The 19,405-nt window shown below is 40.9% G+C and overlaps 1 protein-coding gene across 1 annotated transcript; it reads right to left on the bottom strand.

The window, feature by feature from the left end:
- Nucleotides 1–35: 35 nt before the first annotated feature.
- On the bottom strand, nt 36–18,532 carry ABCF3 (ATP binding cassette subfamily F member 3). Its single transcript, XM_063442880.1, has 21 exons — nt 18,412–18,532; nt 17,095–17,242; nt 16,587–16,666; nt 16,280–16,332; nt 10,379–10,476; nt 10,172–10,294; nt 7,472–7,738; nt 6,881–6,961; nt 6,718–6,777; nt 6,515–6,571; nt 6,382–6,404; nt 6,228–6,283; nt 5,767–5,967; nt 3,585–3,661; nt 3,460–3,504; nt 3,169–3,301; nt 2,992–3,080; nt 2,720–2,811; nt 1,729–1,861; nt 676–763; nt 36–503 (listed from the first exon to the last, which is right to left on the bottom strand). Exons 1-21 carry the CDS (start codon nt 18,482–18,484, stop codon nt 345–347), a joined length of 2,136 nt encoding a protein of 711 aa, XP_063298950.1. The 5' UTR covers nt 18,485–18,532; the 3' UTR covers nt 36–344.
- Nucleotides 18,533–19,405: the final 873 nt, after the last annotated feature.

Below are 19,405 nucleotides of genomic sequence, written 5' to 3'. Positions count from 1 at the left end.
TGTCACACATGTCATGTGTCCTTAAGGGGTTAATCAAGGTTTGAATTATGGGAATGAAACCTTAGAAGGACAAGACATGTTTTGAGTACATAAAAGGCCTGGCTGGTGTTGTGCAGCAAAATCACTTCATATTGACAATGGCTATCTCTGCTCCATCTACACAGTTTGTATAATAAATACAGTCCCTTAGCTTTCACATCTCTAAATCAGTCTGTTATCCATTAGGCTCCATGACACTATAGAGCACAGTCTCTCTTGCTCCCTCATGTAGGACAGTAAGTATGCACAGGACACTTATTGCTGGAGGGTGTACAGAGCACAGCCAGATGCGCAAGGTGTCCTTTCTATAGGAAACCTTCTTTGCGAAACTGCTCCTGCAGGATATTCCGATACTCATCAAAACCACCATCAATACGCGTCACTCCTCCATTTTCACAGACCCAGAGTTCTTGGCAAACAAGACGGATAAAACGCTCATCGTGAGAAACCAAAATAACGCCTCCCTGGAAAAGAAGCAATGGAGATAAGCATCAGGAATTTGACAAAATGGTAACAATTCTGGTTGTACTGAACAATTGAAGGTGGGGGGCATGGTACATAAGAAAATTAGATGACACTATGGTTGCATGGCAAGAAGGAGAGAGTAGGAATAAAATTATGAGAAATAATGAATACCCGAAATTTGTTCAGTGCTTTTCCCAGGGCTTCTATGGTTTCCATGTCCAAGTGATTGGTAGGTTCATCCAGAATATAGAAGTTTGGACTGCGAAACAAAAAGCAATGTAAATTGCACCATCCCAAAATTACCTAAATTATAATATTATACAAATTAACGGGAACTGTCACTTGCCATTTACTTTTTCCAATGAGGCAAAAAACAAAAACAAAAAACACTTCTGCTGCACACCTTGTTGTGACAACTTTGCTGACCCATGATAACTTGTGTGTGCCCTCAGGGATCTAACACATACGTGCTTTATGGGCACGCGCCATGTGTATGGCACAACAAGGGTTAAAGCAGCTCTGTCACCTCCATATCAAAATAGTACTTCATAAAGATAACATTTTTAAGAAATACTCACATTGACTGTGTAAGAAATTCACTAAAATACAAACCCCTGTCAGAATATATACGGAGACCAAGTAGGGTCTACTTTGTCTCAGTATTTTAACTCTGCTTGGCTGAGCTACCTTTTGTCAACCATGTCATTTGTCCCAGCCGTCACTATTGATGGCTGTAGGGAATAAAAGCTATTTCTTTGGAAGATCCCACAATCTCGCAGATCACTTATTACAGCACTGATGTGGACTCCTATTTAAGTTTTACTTATTAGGTTGTGTGAATATTGAGGAAGTGACAGTTCCTCTTAAAATATGATTTGTGTTAGCAAAATTGAGAGCAAAGTCAAAGACTAAATCGTGGTCTCAAATTCAATTTTAATATTACGTTTTTAAAATGCTATGCTATAGATTCAATCTGTCTTGATTAAAATAAAATGGTGACATAATCCCATCATATGAAGGTGTTCTACACACGAGATTTAACCTAATGTAAGCTCTGTCAATCACTATGTTTTAAGAACTACTTGGATTTTTTTAGTAAGTGCTGCAATGTCACACTATACTTGTGCATCTAGCTACTTTTTTCATAGACTACTTATTTTTAAAAAATTTAAATGACAATGGGAAAGTGGAAGCAATCACATGTAAAAACAAAATAAATCCTACCATGGCATTGTCATCTGGGCAAAAGCAACACGACTCTTCTGCCCTCCTGATAGACTTGCCACTGACCGTACTGCTAATTCTCCAGAGATGCCATAACTGCCCAGCTGGTGGCGATATTCTTCTTCAGTTTTCCCTAAGCATGAAAAAAAGCTATTAAATGCAGGGCTTATGCAACCAATAGAAAGTTAATAGAGTGAATGGTTAATGAGCAACAAATCGCATTAGAGAATTTTATAGATCATGCCTTTTGTCACCCACAATCATACCATCCCAAATCATTGAACAACATACCTACTGGCAAGAAAGACAAACATCAGGGAAATCCCTGCAGAATTACTCTTAATGTTAAACCAAGCTCCACTTTTCATTCTCTCTCACACAAAAGTGAAAGGAAAGCTTCTTTAGCTCTTATACTGTCTCACAAATGTCCCATGTCACCCTTTTCCCTGTGTGATTATCACCTGTTGCTCTCTCCATCACACAAGCTCCTCAATATTCCAATATATCGATCTATACACACACACACACTCTTTTTTATGTATTTGTCAAACTGTAATGTTTTTTGTTACACCCTTAAATATAACCTTTTCTAATACCATTTAAAGGGGATCACTTCACTGGAAATTACACTATCAAATAAAACACCAATAACGTGTGTTAACCTTTTATTAATGTGATGCTTCATTTGCTTTTAAATGTATATAAAAGATTTAATGTTTGACATTACAATTTTAAGAGTGATATGGACTTTTACATTTAAATTCAGTTTTTCATACTTTACAAAACAAACATTTGTTAAATTCAGAGAATAAGTAAAAATAATATTGTACATCCTGACATTTAGGAGTTGCCCTTACTATAAAACACTTTTTTTTGGTGGTATTTTAGAGTGAGGGACTTAATGTGTGCACATACACAACGCACACTCGACAGACAGCGATTCATTCATTTGAAATAAGATAAACGGGTAGAGTATATCTGCAATAAGTACCAGGAAAGCGTTTTGCGAGTAGCTCCACTGCACTAATATTCATATCAAGTTGGTCCACATGATGCTGACTGAAGTAACCAATCTTCAGATTCCTGCAGAAATTGTGTGGTTAATAAAATTTAAAAATAAATGCAAGGGAAAAAATTAAACCACAACACGAACAATAATGGTTTCTGATGATTCTGTTATTTTCCATGTTGATAGTTACACTTTTCGATCTGTGATACTTTTTAGAAGTCTCCCCAAAAAATTTAATATGCAAAAATGCCCACCTATGTCCTTGTCGAATCCCCTGTACTGGAGACAGCTCTCCCATCAACAGCTTCAACATCGTGGACTTTCCAGCTCCATTTTCTCCCACCTATGCAAGAAAAGGAAAATTTGTACACCACTTCAATGGGCCACTAGTGTAGTCAAAATTCACTTAGAGCATACACATGAACACTCACCACACAGATTCTTGAATCCAGGTCTGCAGACACAGAAAGTTTCTTGAAGATTGGCTGATCTGAAGAATACCAGAAATCAACTTCATCCAACTGCAGGATGGGAGGGGAGAACTTCTCAAAACCATCAGGGAACCTAAGGGGTAGAATGGGAGTGTGAAAAGAGCAGGGAATCAGGAAGTAGAAATTGAAATCAACATAATTATAAAATAACATGTACATAAAATATAAAAAAAAAAAAAAAAGTATAATATACAGTTGCATTGTGAGCAATGCCTGCGTTAAGATTCCCACCTTAAAACCACCTCAGACTCTTTGTCCACTGGCTTCAGTTCCGGTCTACAGAAGAAAACAAGATTCCATTGAGATTAATTGTTCAGATCCTCTTCGATATTATTCAAGATTTTAGAAATACTTACAGTTTTTCTAGCAGCTTAAGTTTACTCTGCACTTGAGAGGCTCTGTTTGCATTATACCGGAACCGATCAATGAAAACCTGCAGTAAAGAGATGAATGACATGACTAGTCTGTACCAAGAAGTGATATTCATAAAATCAATAAAACACACTGTTGAATTACCAGTCTACAGCAAATAAGGCCTCCTTGCGGGGGCGGAGCCAGCACTCAGCCCGAGAGGTCGCATGCCCGCAACGCTCCGGCAATCGGCGGCGTTAAAACAGCGACTACCGCTCGAAACCGGAGACCAACAGCCTCAGACCATCACCAGAGCACCCCAACAACAATGGGGAAAAAAACCAAAAAACTGCGCCCGGATCAGCCGCGGCAATCCGCCGATATCGGCGACCTACTGAGGAGAACGCATGGCGCAACTGGGCCCAAGATGGCGGCCGACTCAGAGGAATTCTCGGATAGCTCGGACGGCTTCCACCAACACTGCCTGGAGACTCTTAGCTCTCAAACGCTGACAAGGCAAGTACAGCCGACAGGGGGCCAACCGGTGACCACAGAGATACTCACCTCCCTCCTAACAGGCCTGCGCCAGTCACTCTCAACGGAGATCTCCCAAGTGAGGGAAGATGTTAGGGAGTTTACCGTCCGCTTAACCACCGTGGAGCAGCTCACTCAAACACAGGCAACCCAGGTGACAGCCCTCCAGACACAGGTGAGGGAACTCACTACAGCCCACACTGCACTGTCCCACCAACTGGCTGCCATGGAAGATAAGCGCAGATGGAAGCACATAAAAATCCGGGGTATCCCTGACACGGTGACCCCAGCAGAGCTACCCCATCTCCTCCGCAGACTTTTTGCATCCTTGCTACCACTTAGACCAGCAAAAGGGGTTCAGCTAGATGGCATGTTTCGCCTACCCAAACCACCGCAGCTCACTGGCACCACTACCGGGGACCTCCTGGTCAAGCTTCAAAATGGGCAGGACAAAGCGGCACTCATGAGTGCTATCAAAGGGAAGAACCCCTACAGATTTGAGGACATGGACATATCATTTTATTCGGACCTGTCCCGCACTACCCTACAATGGCGGAAATCCCTTCGTCCACTGACGACTTTACTGGCGGCCAGAGGGGTGACGTACCGCTGGGGACCGGCTCACGTGCTCACGATACAACACCAGGACACTAAACACCAAGTGTCTGATATCACAGAGATGGACACTGTACTGGCTAAACTGGGCCTCACAAACCCCCCTCCAACTACAACTACTTGGGACCCAGCAAATGTCGTTCCGTTTATCCCGGACCAGGGGGCGCTTCGGAGAAGACACCCCCAAGAACCGCCACCTCCAGTTTAACATGGACAATAAGTTACATGTCTTTATTTTCTCACACGTTTCAATTTTATGTTCGTAGGGCCCGCGGGCTTATACTATAGACACCGGGTTAGACCCGGGACGCTGGCTCCAGTATACCACCCAACCCCCCCCCCCCAACTCCAATTGGCTCCCAGCCTATCTTAGTTTAACGACCAGGAGTTGTATCACACGCCATTTAAATGCTATGCAACTCTCTACATAATTTACTTACTGACCCCTTTGATGGTCAACCCAAGTTGTGTCCCCAACTCCCCAACGACATACGCACATCTACGCTACTCCTATGGAGGGGACCTTGTTAACACAGTAAAGAACAGCGTAGTAGTGGCATGCGCTAGGCATCCGCCTAGGTACCTGCAGCACCCCCAGTGCCACTACCCTCATTAACGCCACCGACCAAGTGGAAACTAATCTCTTTTCTACATATTTACAAGCTACTGCATTACCCTAGATTTAGCCAACTTCACTTAGCAAAATGCAACATCTATAACTGCCGTACCGACGCTTTACTAACACACGTTATACTTGTTATAGCTGCCGAGGTTTCGTATAATTGCAAACGGTGATTATCTTCTATGCTTCACTATTACCAAAAAAAAAAAATGTGCAGTAAACACAATTGCCATAATGTTGTTATATATGTTACGCATGCGCTTGACCTAGCTGTTGTGGCTAACCAAGCAAAATGTACAACTCGCACAACTAAAATAAAGAATTTAAAAAAAAAAAAAAAAAAAATAAGGCCTCCTTGCACTGTTGCAGTTACAGTAGATTCCCGATAATGACAAATTATTTTATTTCAGAATCACCTGAATGTGTTCACGGTATTGATGCTGTGCCTCAAATTCACGTTGCTGGTTCTTCAGACGTTCTTCTTTTGTTTTCAAAAAGCTCTCAAAGTTGCCCCGGTATCCTTCAAGTCGTTGGCTGTGCAGATGTACAATATCTGTGGCCACTGCATTCAGGAAGTTTCGGTCGTGAGAGACAACAAGGATGGTGGAAGGCCAGGTCTATGAAAACAAGATACCAGTGATATAAAAAAAAAATGCAAAAAAAGCAATTGCACTGTGAAAGCTACAAACCCTCAGACAGACAGACAGACGGGGTATGGGTTATCACTGAATGGGTTGTGTGGAAGTATTTTAAATGAGTTTTCAGACAGTGAGATGGAAGTATAGAGATTGTACATTGTTGTGAAAAGCAGATTATGAGTTCAAGGTTTGCAAAGAATGTAAGGGACAACATGAAATGCCAAAGAACTGAGACTGACCTGCAAATAATCCTCCAACCATACAATGGCTCGGACATCCAACATGTTTGTGGGTTCTGTGACACAAGAGATAAATGTTAAGCAAGAAAACAGAAAGAGGGGAGAAAAAGAGTTGTATGAATATGCAAGTTTGTGTTTTTTTTTGAACACTCACCATCAAGCAACAGAAGATCTGGCCTGACATATAGGAAGAGAAGAATAGAGATGGTCCTTAAATTTACCATTCAAGCACAAAAAAAAATTCTTATTAAAAGAAAAAAAAAATATAGAGAGAAAATATATCTTACCTGCCAAAGAGAGCCCGAGCAAGTGCCAATCTCATTCGCCAACCTCCAGAGAATTCCCTGAGAGAATGGAATATCTTAGAAAAGCTCTCAAAATAAAAATAAAAACCCTCCCCACAAATGCATAAACATACACATTAACAACAATCGTCAACACCCAAACTCATCAGATCAGTTGTATACTTTTAGCTTCTTCAGCCACTTACTTGGTCATTTGCTGTTGCATTGTGTGCCTGAACCCCAACCCAGCCAGAATCACAGAAGCTCTGTGAGATAAAAACAATAAAAGGAATAGTAAGAACTATACAAGTTACAAACTGTTCAAAAGGATTTGGGACCAGTTGAAGCAATGCAGGAGTTACAAAGTACCTTGCTGGGGCCTTGTCAGCTTCTATCTCTTCCAATTTGCTGTATATCTCAGTTAACCGTGTGCTCTCTGAACCATCACCCCTGGGGACACATTTTAAGTAATTCATGGGTCAGGAATGCAATGTAGGTGAAAATAAAATTCATTAAAGAATAAGTGTCATCACGATTTGTTATTTAAAATAAAAAAATGACATGTGTTACACCCTTTGTGCTCATTATTTTGTAAAATAATACATTTTTAAAATGCAGTCAGGAGCAGTTTCATGGCTTCAAATTATGCATATTCTGAGCAGATAAATTGTGCTAAGATTACGGTTTTTAAATAGTTAATTTACATGCATTTGATTACAAAAATAATACACAAGGCTATATTACATATAATTTTTATTTTCAGTAATAAACAATGGAAGTTTTACTTTAAAAAAAATGAAAAGAATACACACTATGTATCCAATCTGTCTCGTGCGACTGATTCTAAGGATTAATACAAAAAAATCAGTAAGAAAATCCATATAGAACACATAAGTGATCTTATCTCTAAAATGATTGTCATTTATTGTAAGGAACTGTCCCTATTTTAAGGTCACTTACTTTCCAGCACTGATCCTAGAATTTAGCATCTTTTCTTCATGCAGAAGGCTCTCACGCAGAGTGTCACATTCCAGAACGCTCTGGAGTGCAGGAGTGTCATCACCAGCCACTTCCTGCTCCACGTGCAGAATGCTGATGTGTGAAGGAACACGGAGGTTGCGGCTAGCAAGCATCTTTAATAGGGTGGTTTTACCCAGCCCATTCCGACCCACCAAACCATAGCGACGTCCAGCCGCCAAATGCAACTCTGCACCTGTCAGCAAGACCCTGGTACAAGAAATGGTAATTTTACTTTAGACAATGAAGAAAACTTAACAGGCCTTTATAGAAATTGTCATAGATTACTCGGAATGACTAATTACAGATCTAGCAAGCATATACCTTACCTGAAAGAAAAAAAGAAAAAAAAAAGGAAAAACACTCAGCACTTGTTAAACTGATGCAGCTAAAGAGAGAGATGCATCAGCTCATCTTTAGTTCGTGAATGTAAAATCTACTACGGTAATTTAGAATACATTTGTGAATTTAAGGAAAAAACTGTCACAAGAGTGATTTTGGATCCAATAATAACCAATTTCAACATGAGATCAGTCAAAATGACAGCACTGGCAGAGGAAAGGGAAATTTCAGGAAAAAAAAGAAGAAAAAAAAAAAAACATTAAATGAAAACGGGGAAAAAAGGTACACAAACAATGTAATATGAGAATTTCACGTATCTGATCAATAATGGAAATAAGGGTTGGTATGATTGATAGAGAGGGGTTGCCACCCAAAGTTTTTATCACTTAAATAAATATCTGACCAATAAAACGGTCACCTTAGATTGCCACAGTTGTAATTTTTTAAAAGTTAAGGTAGTAAATAAATTATTTCCCACTAAATTTTCCCATCCTCCTAAAGGGATCCTATTGTGCCAGGAAAACAAATCTGTTTTCCTTGGACTATAGGTTTTTAAGGAGCCCCCCTCCCCCACCTCTTCAGTCACTTAGCTGAATCCAGCAACGATGTCCCTAGGCGCTGGGTCAGGCCCCGCCCACGCTGGTTGACGTCGGCAGGGTGACCTAATGCTTTCCTCTGGGGAAAATATGACGCTGCAGAGCGTGAGGACGCCCAGCGTCAGATAAGGACCAAAGGCCCGCTTGGATTCCAGAAGCACCCCCAGCCTGTCTGGTAGACAGCCACTAAGGGCAGACTTACAGCTGCAATATAAACATTGCAGTTCTCTGTAACGGCAATCTTTTACATTGCAGCACTAAGTGCAGTAGGGACACATCACCCAGACCACTTCAATTAGCAAATACATTGTCTGTCATTTACAAAAAGAACTTTATAAAAGTTTGGGAATGGCAGTTCGTTAAAGGAAGTTTAGTAATCAGTGGCAAAAAATTGCTGCCTCTTTAATCTGACTCCCAACAGACCAGCCTTTTCTTCATGTTCTACTGATAACCCGTAGCCTGGAAATTTAGATCTAATTTCATTGACTTTTCCGGTTTTCTCTTCTGCAAACCCAGTCTTATTCAAAAATTCATTATTTCCACATAAACAATTTAAATAAATTAAGGAAGTTTGTCACGTCCTTATACATACACATTGTAGATTTCACATTTGTTGTACAATTCTTCCTAGTTTTGAACCCTAACCTGCCTTTTCTTAAAAAACAAAAAACAACCTAAATGGGACTCCTCACTAGGACAATCACACATTCCCACGCAACATATTACGGCAATCAGGGCCCTCCTGGCCAGAGCAAAACTAGTGGACTACTGGAGAGCATTCCACCCAGACGAAAGGGATTACACCTTTTACTCTCACCCTCGTAACTCTTACACTCGAATAGACTATTTGTTCCCAATCACGACGTATCGCTGGTGCTCCAAGCCGACCAGGGCACTGTGGCATGGTCTGACCATGCCCCAGTGACCATTAAATTAACCTCCCCCTCTACAGACCCAAAATTTCCAAGTTGAGACTGAATGAATCAATGCTCACTATCCCAGATATCACATCCGACATAGAGAAGACATTGCAGGAATATTTCACGAATAACACCAGTGAACAGACTTCCCCCACCATACGCTGGGAGGCACACAAGAGTGTCATCAGGGGACACTTTATTCAAAAAAGCGCGACCCTGTAGGTCTGTCTCCCTCAGCAGCTGCAGTCAATATGTCTGGAAAAATCCAAGATTGACGTATAGACTGTTTGCTGCTCCTCTTTTTTTAACTCTATTAGTTGAAAACTTAATCTGATAATAAAATAAATGTTTAGTGGCTATTCCATAGACATCAATCATATTTTGTTTTTGAGATCTCTGGATTGGATAGGAGATCCAGCTCACACAGAGTAGAACACTTGTACATCACAAGAAACGAAGCTGCTTATTTATCACCCAAAAAAACTAAACTATCTTCTACATTGCATTTTCCTTTATTTTTCTGGTGCCAGGAATGGCACTCTGAATAAAAAAAAAACAAAAAAAAAACTAACCAAACAGGTATGTTCTTGTGCAACTCAGTTCCCCCAAGATTCTGACATGTGGCGGCTCAGAAATCTTCAAGTTTATTATACATATTATTTAAAGAAACCGGTAATAATATTTATACAATATTCATGCCTAAAATAGGTAGGTGCTGTTATATATAGCCATTTTCAAAATAGGTTACAAAAGAGATTAACTAATGTGTGTAAAATGGTATTTACCTCTCTCCAAATGACACATCAAAGTTCTCTATTCGAATGTCATAGGACTTGTTCTTGCCGCTATTCTCTATACGATTTTCTTTCTTACTAGCAGCCTGGCTGGCTGAGGCCTCCTCCATTACACTGCAATCATAATATGTGAATAGCTTATTTTAGACATCAGAAAAGCTTAACATAAGCACCATTTTATTCGCCTTAAATACTTACACCTGCCCGGCTGGTTTACTTGAGTCTCGTTCATTTCGCTTTCCTTGTTTAGCCTTCAGTTTGGCTTCTGCTTTCTCCAGCTTTTTAACATTAACTGTCTAAAAAAACAATATATTCATTGGATGTGTTATTTATTTTTACACTTGGGATCCTGTATTAGCACATCCGAGCAAAACATGCACCCTCTCCCCTGCAAATAAAATAAATAAATCTGTTAGCATAAGAGACCTGTACTCTGACAAAATCCAGCTATTAATTTGACTGGCTAATAATATCTCGTTTGTAACTTAGACCTATGTAAACAGAGGACCAAAGAGACCCTACCCCAAGTTTTTGTCATTTATGTACACAGTTATTAATATTTCGGGTGATAGAATTTGGTGGCTTAACTTTCCAATTGTATTCAACACATGGCTGGTCTACCTCCCGCCCCCCCCCTACCCCATCCTTCTTTGCTATCCTCCTCCCAGCTGTAAATACCTTCATATAACTGTTTAATCTCCTTCTCTGTTCTTCAGGCCTCACTTCACACTCAAACTCAGTGAAGATCTGCATTTTTTCTCACCACTTCCCACCCAGGTTCCCCCCAAATATATAGCATGCCTCTCCAGCTGTTTGAAATTCTCACTCAATTACCTTGTCATTCCCTTTACAATTTACCAATAGCTGCTTCTCTCTGTTAACTATTTTAGCCATCACCTCCAAATTTCCCCTGCTACCTCTTGTCTCAAATCCCCACGGTTTCCTTTAGATTGTAAGCTCACGGGCCATCTAGCTAAGCACTTTGTATAAAAGAGCTCCAATGGCTAGATATCAGCTTACGGGCAGGGCTCTCTCTACCTCTTGTATTTGTCGGTGTATATTGTACGTTCTCCACTAATTGTACAGCGCTGCAGAATCTGTTGGAGCTTTATAAATACCAGTAATAAATAAATAAAATAAATTAAAATCATCTGCTCCTTAGCAGGTCTTAAAATACTTAAATACAACCTCAGATGAACACCACCACAACATATTACAGTGTCATGATTTTTTTTTAAAGAAAAATAAAGCCACAATGGATAAGCCACACGTGAAAAACTAAGTACACTCTATCATTTAATAGCTTGTAGAACCACCATTAGCAGAAATAACTTAAAGTAATCATTTTCTGTATGAATTTATCAGTCTTTCACATTGTTTTAATGAAGAGTGGGACAAAATTCCTCCACAATGTTGCTTCAGTTCATTAAGGTTCGCTGACATTTGTTTATGCACAGCTCTCTAAAAGGTCCCACCACAGCATTTCAATTGGGTTGAGGTCTAGATATTGATTGGGCCATTGTAACACCTTAATTCTTTTCTTTTTAAGGTATTTTGTTGTAGATTTGCTGATGTGTTCGGCATCATGGTCTTGTTGCATGACCCAATTTCAGCCAAGTTTTAGCTGTCAGACAGATGGCCTCAGATTTGACTCTTGAAAACATTGGTATACAGAAGAGTTCAAGGTCAACTCAATGACTGCAAGATTCCCAAGTCTTGTGGCTGCAAAACAAGCCAAAAACATCACCCCTCTGCCAACGTGCTTGACAGTTGGTATGAGGTGTTTGCACTAATATGCGGTATCTGGTTTTAGCCAAATGTGGCATTCCACTTTGGTCTCGTCTGTCCAAAGGAAATTGTTCCAGAAGTCCTAAGTCGCGCTTCCATGATAATTTTAGAGAGAAGAGGCTTTCTCCTGGCAACCCTTTCAAACAAACCATACTTTTTAAAGTATTTTTCTAATTGTACCATCATGTACATTTAACATGCTAACTGAAGCCTGCAGAGTCCGAGATTTAACTTTTTTTGCAGTTTCTCTGAGCATTGCACAGTTTGACTGTGAGTTTGCTGGGACGTGCACTCATAGGAAGATTGCAACTGTATTGAAGGTTTTCTGCTTTTGAATAATCTCACTGTAGAATGATGGACTTGAAATTATTTGGAATGGCCTTATAACCCTTCTCAGTTCAATGGGCAGCAACAATTGCTTCTATAAGATCATTGCTGATGTGTTGATTACTTGGCATTGTGTTAGCACACACCTGAATGCTCCAGACCAGAAAACTGCTAAAACGTCAGCTTTTATAGAGGATGTCACACTTGATGATGATGATCAATTAATCAAGGGCATTTGATTAGCAGCACCAGTCTGCTACTTAACCTCTTAGTTCCTATGGAAGCAGTAAGTTGTACTTCGTTTTTTACACATGGCTTCTCTAGTTTGGCTTTGTTTTTATTACATAAATTATGACACGGTGTAATATGTCATGTGTTGTTGTTCATCTGAGGTTGTATTGAAGTATTTTAAAGGGATTCTATAGTGCCAGGAAAACAAACCTGTTTTCCTGGCACTGTAGAATCCTGCAGTGCCCCCTCCATTCAGTCACTCACCTGAATCTAGCGCCGATGGATCTGCCCACGCTCCTACCGTGCCGACGTGAGCCAGCGGGGAGAGACCTAATGCGCAGCTATGGCCTAGCTCGCATTAGGATTTCCCCAAAGGAAAGCATTATTCAATGCTTTCCTATGGGGAAAAATATGGCGTTGGAGGTTCTCATGCGACGTCCATTGTCAGATAACAGACAAAAGATCCGTTTAAATTCCGGAAGTCCCTCTAGTGGCTGTCTGGTAGACAGCCACTAGAGGAGGAGTTAACAATGCAAGTTAATTATTGCAGTTTCTCAGAAACTGCAATAATTACCATTGTCGGGTTAAGGAACATTGTAGGCACCCACACCACTCTAGCTCACTGAAGATGATATTTTTGCGCACTGTATGTAATACCATAAAATTCAAATAATTTCCATGAGATAGATAGATTATATATATATATATATATATATATATATATATATATATATATATATATATATATATATACATACACACACACACAAATTGATATAGGCTAACACTCACGGTCTGGTAGTTACCGTATATACTCGAATATAAGCAGAGTTTTTCAGCACATTTTTTGTGCTGAAAAACCCCAACTCGGCTTATACTCGAGTCAATTGTCTGTATTATGGCAATTTGCATTGCCATAATACAGACTGGGGGCTGTGGGGGCTGCAGAGAGATGTTACTTACCTTTCCTGCAGCTCCTGTCAGCTCTCTCCTCCTCCGCCGGTCCGTTCAGCTCTTCTGTCAGCTCACAGTGTAAATCTCGCGAGAGCCGCGGCTCTCGCGAGATTTACACTGGGAGCTGACCGAGGTGCTGAACGGACCGGCGGAGGAGGAGAGAGCTGACAGGAGCTGCAGGAGAGGTAAGTAACATCTCTCTGCAGCCCCCACAGCCCCCTCCTACACAGTGCCCATCCACTGGACCACCAGGGAAGGAGAGCCCCCCTCCCTGGCCAGCTAGCAAGCAGGGAGGGGGGACGAAAAAATGTATATATATTAATAATAAAAATAATAAAATAAAAATAATAATTAAATAAAAAATAATAAAATAAAAAATGATAATAATAAAAAATGTAATGAAACAAAAAAAAATATTAAAATAATAATTAAAAAAATAAAAATGCCCACCCCCCACCAAGGCTCTGCATCACACTCTGCATTACACACACACACACTGCACTCATACACACACACACTGCATTCATGCACACACACACTGCATTCATGCACACACACACTGCATTCATACACACACACACAGCACTCATACACACAGCATTCTCATACACACACACTGCACTCACACACAGCATTCATACACACACACTGCATTCATACACACACACTGCACTCATACACAGCATTCTCATACACACAAACTGCACTCATACACACAAACTGCACTCATACACACAGCATTCTCATACACACACACTGCATTCATATACACACACTGCATTCATATACACACACTGCATTCATATACACACACTGCATTCATATACACACTGCACTCATACACACACACTGCATTCTCATACACACACACTGCATTCTCATACACACACACTGCATTCATTATATACACACACTGTAAATAAATATTCAATTAATATAATGTTTTAAGGATCTAATTTTATTTAGAAATTTACCAGCAGCTGCTGCATTTCCCACCCTAGTCTTATACTCGAGTCAATAAGTTTTCCCAGTTTTTTGGGGTAAAATTAGGGGCCTCGGCTTATATTCGGGTCGGCTTATACTCGAGTATATACGGTAAGTTTCCTTCCTGAAACGTCGATCTTCATATTTTAATGTTTTTTCAATCAAGGAAGGAAACTTAACTACCAGACCGTGAGTGTTAGCCTATATCAATTTGTACCTATTGGATATTGAACCCTGAGCTTTAAGCACCTGGCAAGGATATATTTGAGCCTGGAGTGCAAGGAATTTGAAGGAATATATATATATATATATATATATATATATATAAATGAATGAAAAAGAGATGCACTCACAGGTCTTGATAAATAAAAAAAATCGGTATTTTATTCTCCAAACAGGGTACACATTGTCCGATCGACGTTTCGACCCCTTAGGGTCTTCCTCAGGATCCTGAGGAAGACCCTAAGGGGTCGAAACGTCGATCGGACAATGTGTACCCTGTTTGGAGAATAAAATACCGATTTTTTATTTATCAAGACCTGTGAGTGCATCTCTTTTTCATTCATTTATATATTACAACGTGGGATAGCACCTAGGCATCTATATTAATCAAATTTTTTGTTTTGGAAAGGGTGAGTGCCAAGATACATACTTTTTATATATATATATATATATACACACACACACACACACAAAGTTTTTCTTACTAATGAACTTGAATAATGAACTTTGCCAGCACTATGTCACATATCTGACATGGACTTCTAATGCTTTCTACTATTATGTATGTATTATGTACTATACACCATTGTCATGAAGGCTAGGAGGGAAAGGCTTGCCTGGTCTTCGACACCAGCAGGATTCCCTGATGTTCTGAAGAAAGTGTGTGCCGATAGGTTACAGACACACGTACCAGCAATTAAGTACTCAGGTGATGCTTCACCCACAGGAAGGGATTGTCCCTGTAATCAGGCTGCACCTATAAAACCCCAAAGCACATCCATAGCAATGTTCTATTATTCTGACTTGCTAGCTACAGATACTCAGAGCTGTTTTGTTTAAGTCACACTCCTGAATTAGTGCCCCAGCTTCCTGCCCTGTTCTCTTCAATCTTTTATTGCTTTTTGAGCTTGGTACTGTTTTACCGTTTATGCTACCTTGCAGCCAGCCCTGACCTACCATCTACAATTATTGCCTAGCCTCTTTCTGGAAACCTCAAATTCTGTCCTTCTTTATTCCTGATTCACTATTAAAGATCCATGTGCCATAACTGACCTCTATGACCCATTCCCATCCTTATGTCATGTAAGAAGTACTGCTCGCAAGGGTGTGCTGTCCACCTGCAAACAGGTTCTGGCTCATCCCAGACACAGACTCCTGACAATCATGTTTTACTGCTCATTTTCTGTACATTATAACTTCTGCTTTAGCATAGCTGTGTAGACTAGAAGAAGCATGGTTGACTGATAGAACAAGGTAAGTGTTAAGTCAGTTATAAGCGGTTTGATGGACTATCATGGGACGATGTCAGAGGATTCACACTTTGTGCTGTAGTGATGATGGTGCTTATAGTGTCCTTTAAACATTGATTACACTTAATTATTTAACAATTACATTTTCTTATAACCCTACAACAATGACAAGTCTTGGTCCTGTATAGAAAGAGAGTCCCTGTAGTAAAATATACATATACCACTCTAGTCCTTCTTAATCCAAAAAAAAAAGCATCTAGCTCAGTTACTTGGAGTGACAACATCTTCTGCCTACAGAGTGGTTAAATTATCCTGTATTTATGAAGAAGAAACATTATCTCACCGAGGATTGCCCTTTCTTCATCAACAACACATTAAGGATTTGAGGATCAACATCTAAAATGAATAGATAGTAAAATAAGTAAACAAAAATCAAGAGTGTTGACCCAAACAGAGTCTGGGGGAAACAGGATAAGAATAAATCACAAAGCAAATATCCATGTGCAGCCATCATAAAAACACAAGACAGTAGCTAACCAATAAGATGAAAGGTGCAACAGGAAGAGGCAGGGTTAAATACATGTTTAGGGGTCTATTAAAAAGATACTGTAGAGAACAGTATTTGGAAGGATGGGTTTGTATAATCTTACCATATTGGTCAGTGATCTGGTTCAGCTGGATAGGGGCCTGGAGCAGTACTTGATTCTGTTTGGGGGCATGATTATTTTCCCTGACAAAAGCACAAGAAGAATTACAGTTAAGAGGTTTATTTTGGATTACATAAAGTACACAGATTTTTTCAGAAACTGGATATAAATCAATTATTACTGACAAACTTTGATTAAAATAAGTCAATTAGTTATCATGTTACATTTACATATGTTTCTTCTAATAACAGGCATGTCATATTAATCTCAGCAATCTAAAGCGTACTCTAAATTGTAAACGCTCATATCGAACCTTCTGTAAAACAATTTCTGGAAATCATTGCGCTAGTCCTTTTTTTATTAAGTGCTTACTTCTCATCTCTTGCAACCGTTAAATAACTTCTCAGCTGTCATACCTCTCACATTCTATACTACCTGTATGTCTATCCCATTTCCATCCCCTCCCAGTACATTACATTCTGCTCCTCACAGTCTGAACATTAACACTTACAAGCGCATTGTTCTATACATCCTCTGACAGATGTTTCTGATGTCCTCATCGTCCTTGGTATCTCCAGAAACATCCTGCAGAAGAGCTCCGACTGCTTCAAACAAGTCATGCGCAGATTCAAAGTCAGCTTGCCCACTGTCAAGAACATCTGATTGGTAAAAGAGTGTGGGGGTTATAATAGGGCTCTGTGGACATGTTGCAACATTGAATATGTTTTATAGAAAAAGACAAAAATATACATCAAGCCTTTGTTACATTTTTTTTTCCTTAGTGTAAATCGGACTCAAAGTCTATAAATCCTACCAATCCACCAGAACTTTATACTAGTAAGAAAATAAGATTAGTTGATAAATGCAAATTATTGCTACTACATATGACAGAACAACATATAAAACAAATTACTATGAACTTGGAAGAGTGGTTCAACGATCATGTTTGGCTCTTCATAAATTGAACATCAGTAGAGACAAACAAATACTTTTGAGTCTCCTTCACTCATCAAGACTCACAATGGTTATATATTTCACTAGTCTAGTTATAGTGGATTGGTGTATGATTATTATTATATTTATATAGCGCCAACAAATCCCGTAGCGCTTTACAATGGGTGGACTAACAAATATGTAATTGTAACCAGCCAAGTTTGACGCACAGAAACCGAGGGGTTGAGGGCCCTGCTCAATGAGCTTACATGCTAAAGGGAGTGGAGTAAATTGACACAAAAGGTAAGGGAAGTATTAGGGAAGTAGATTGGCAGATTAAAATATGATAAAAATGCATAAGGTATACAGCATGTACAGTTTTTTATAGCTAGGTCGATCATGTTTTCTAGAAAAAAAGCAACATGGCTGAGATGTTGGGCAATTCAGGAAATTGCTGCCCTGCAGTCCATGGCATTGATGTGACTATGGAGGAAATCAATTAATCCCAGAGAGAGGGCTGGCAATGTATCTATTCAGTAAAGGATACTGAATGCTACATAGTACATGGGCGCACTTTCCATGCACTGTATATCACAATGAAGAAGTGATGATGTGTCATGACACACAGGGTGGACCATTTATGAGTACAGGTCCTGGGTCCTCCTCCTCCTGACAAGTCAAGGACAGCTGCCCGGCATCTCCTGCAGGCACGGGCTGCGCGGACTGTCACAGTAACCCTGTATATAATATCAGTGAACCCCCACACATGTCACAGAGGTAGTCCATCATGCCGTCTGGTTATTACCCCCAGTTACCCAGCCAGGACACATGGAGGCGGCTCCTGCCCCCCGATATTACAGCCCGGGGGCCCAGCGCCTTCACAGCCCTGTCTCACCGGTAACGTATTGGAAGAGCTCGGCGTCAAGCTGCGGGAACTCGCTCCTGAGGATCTCTGGTAAGGTCGCCATGTTGGCCGGCCGGCAGCGAGCAGGCGCAAAGGGAGCTCTCAGGCCGGAAGTGAGGGTGTTGATGGGAATCGTAGTTCTAGAACGCTCGCGAGATGCTGCGCGGGAGGGCTGGAGGCAGAGTGACTGGGGAGGGCTGGAGGCAGAGTGACTGGGGAGGGCTGGAGGCAGAGTGACTGGGGAGGGCTGGAGGCAGAGTGACTGGGGAGGGCTGGAGGCAGAGTGACTGGGGAGGGCTGGAGGCAGAGTGACTGGGGAGGGCTGGAGGCAGAGTGACTGGGGAGGGCTGGAGGCAGAGTGACTGGGGAGGGCTGGAGGCAGAGTGACTGGGGAGGGCTGGAGGCAGAGTGACTGGGGAGGGCTGGAGGCAGTGTGACTGGGGAGGGCTGGAGGCAGTGTGACTGGGGAGGGCTGGAGGCAGTGTGACTGGGGAGGGCTGGAGGCAGTGTGACTGGGGAGGGCTGGAGGCAGTGTGACTGGGGAGGGCTGGAGGCAGTGTGACTGGGGAGGGCTGGAGGCAGTGTGACTGGGGAGGGCTGGAGGCAGTGTGACTGGGGAGGGCTGGAGGCAGTGTGACTGGGGAGGGCTGGAGGCAGTGTGACTGGGGAGGGCTGGAGGCAGTGTGACTGGGGAGGGCTGGAGGCAGTGTGACTGGGGAGGGCTGGAGGCAGTGTGACTGAAAAACTTCAGTTTCACTGACAATATCATCTTTGTGATATGTTTTACTGTTTTGAAATACTAATATATTTTATTTTAGAGGTTTCAAGAAAATTATACATAATGTCTACAGTTAAGTTGGGTCAACAGGTACAGAAATACGTTAGTACACTGTGTTACATTACGACATAAGATTAAACATAGCTCGTACAAATTTCGCTTTAAATATGCATCTGTATAACCTGTTTTGAGAGCAGTGATAATTTC

The sequence above is a fragment of the Pelobates fuscus genome, chromosome 2, assembly GCF_036172605.1.
Source record: "Pelobates fuscus isolate aPelFus1 chromosome 2, aPelFus1.pri, whole genome shotgun sequence".
Taxonomy (NCBI): domain Eukaryota; kingdom Metazoa; phylum Chordata; class Amphibia; order Anura; family Pelobatidae; genus Pelobates; species Pelobates fuscus.
The sequence above is the reverse complement of the archived record's forward strand: the minus strand, read 5'-3'. Positions and strand labels throughout refer to the sequence as shown.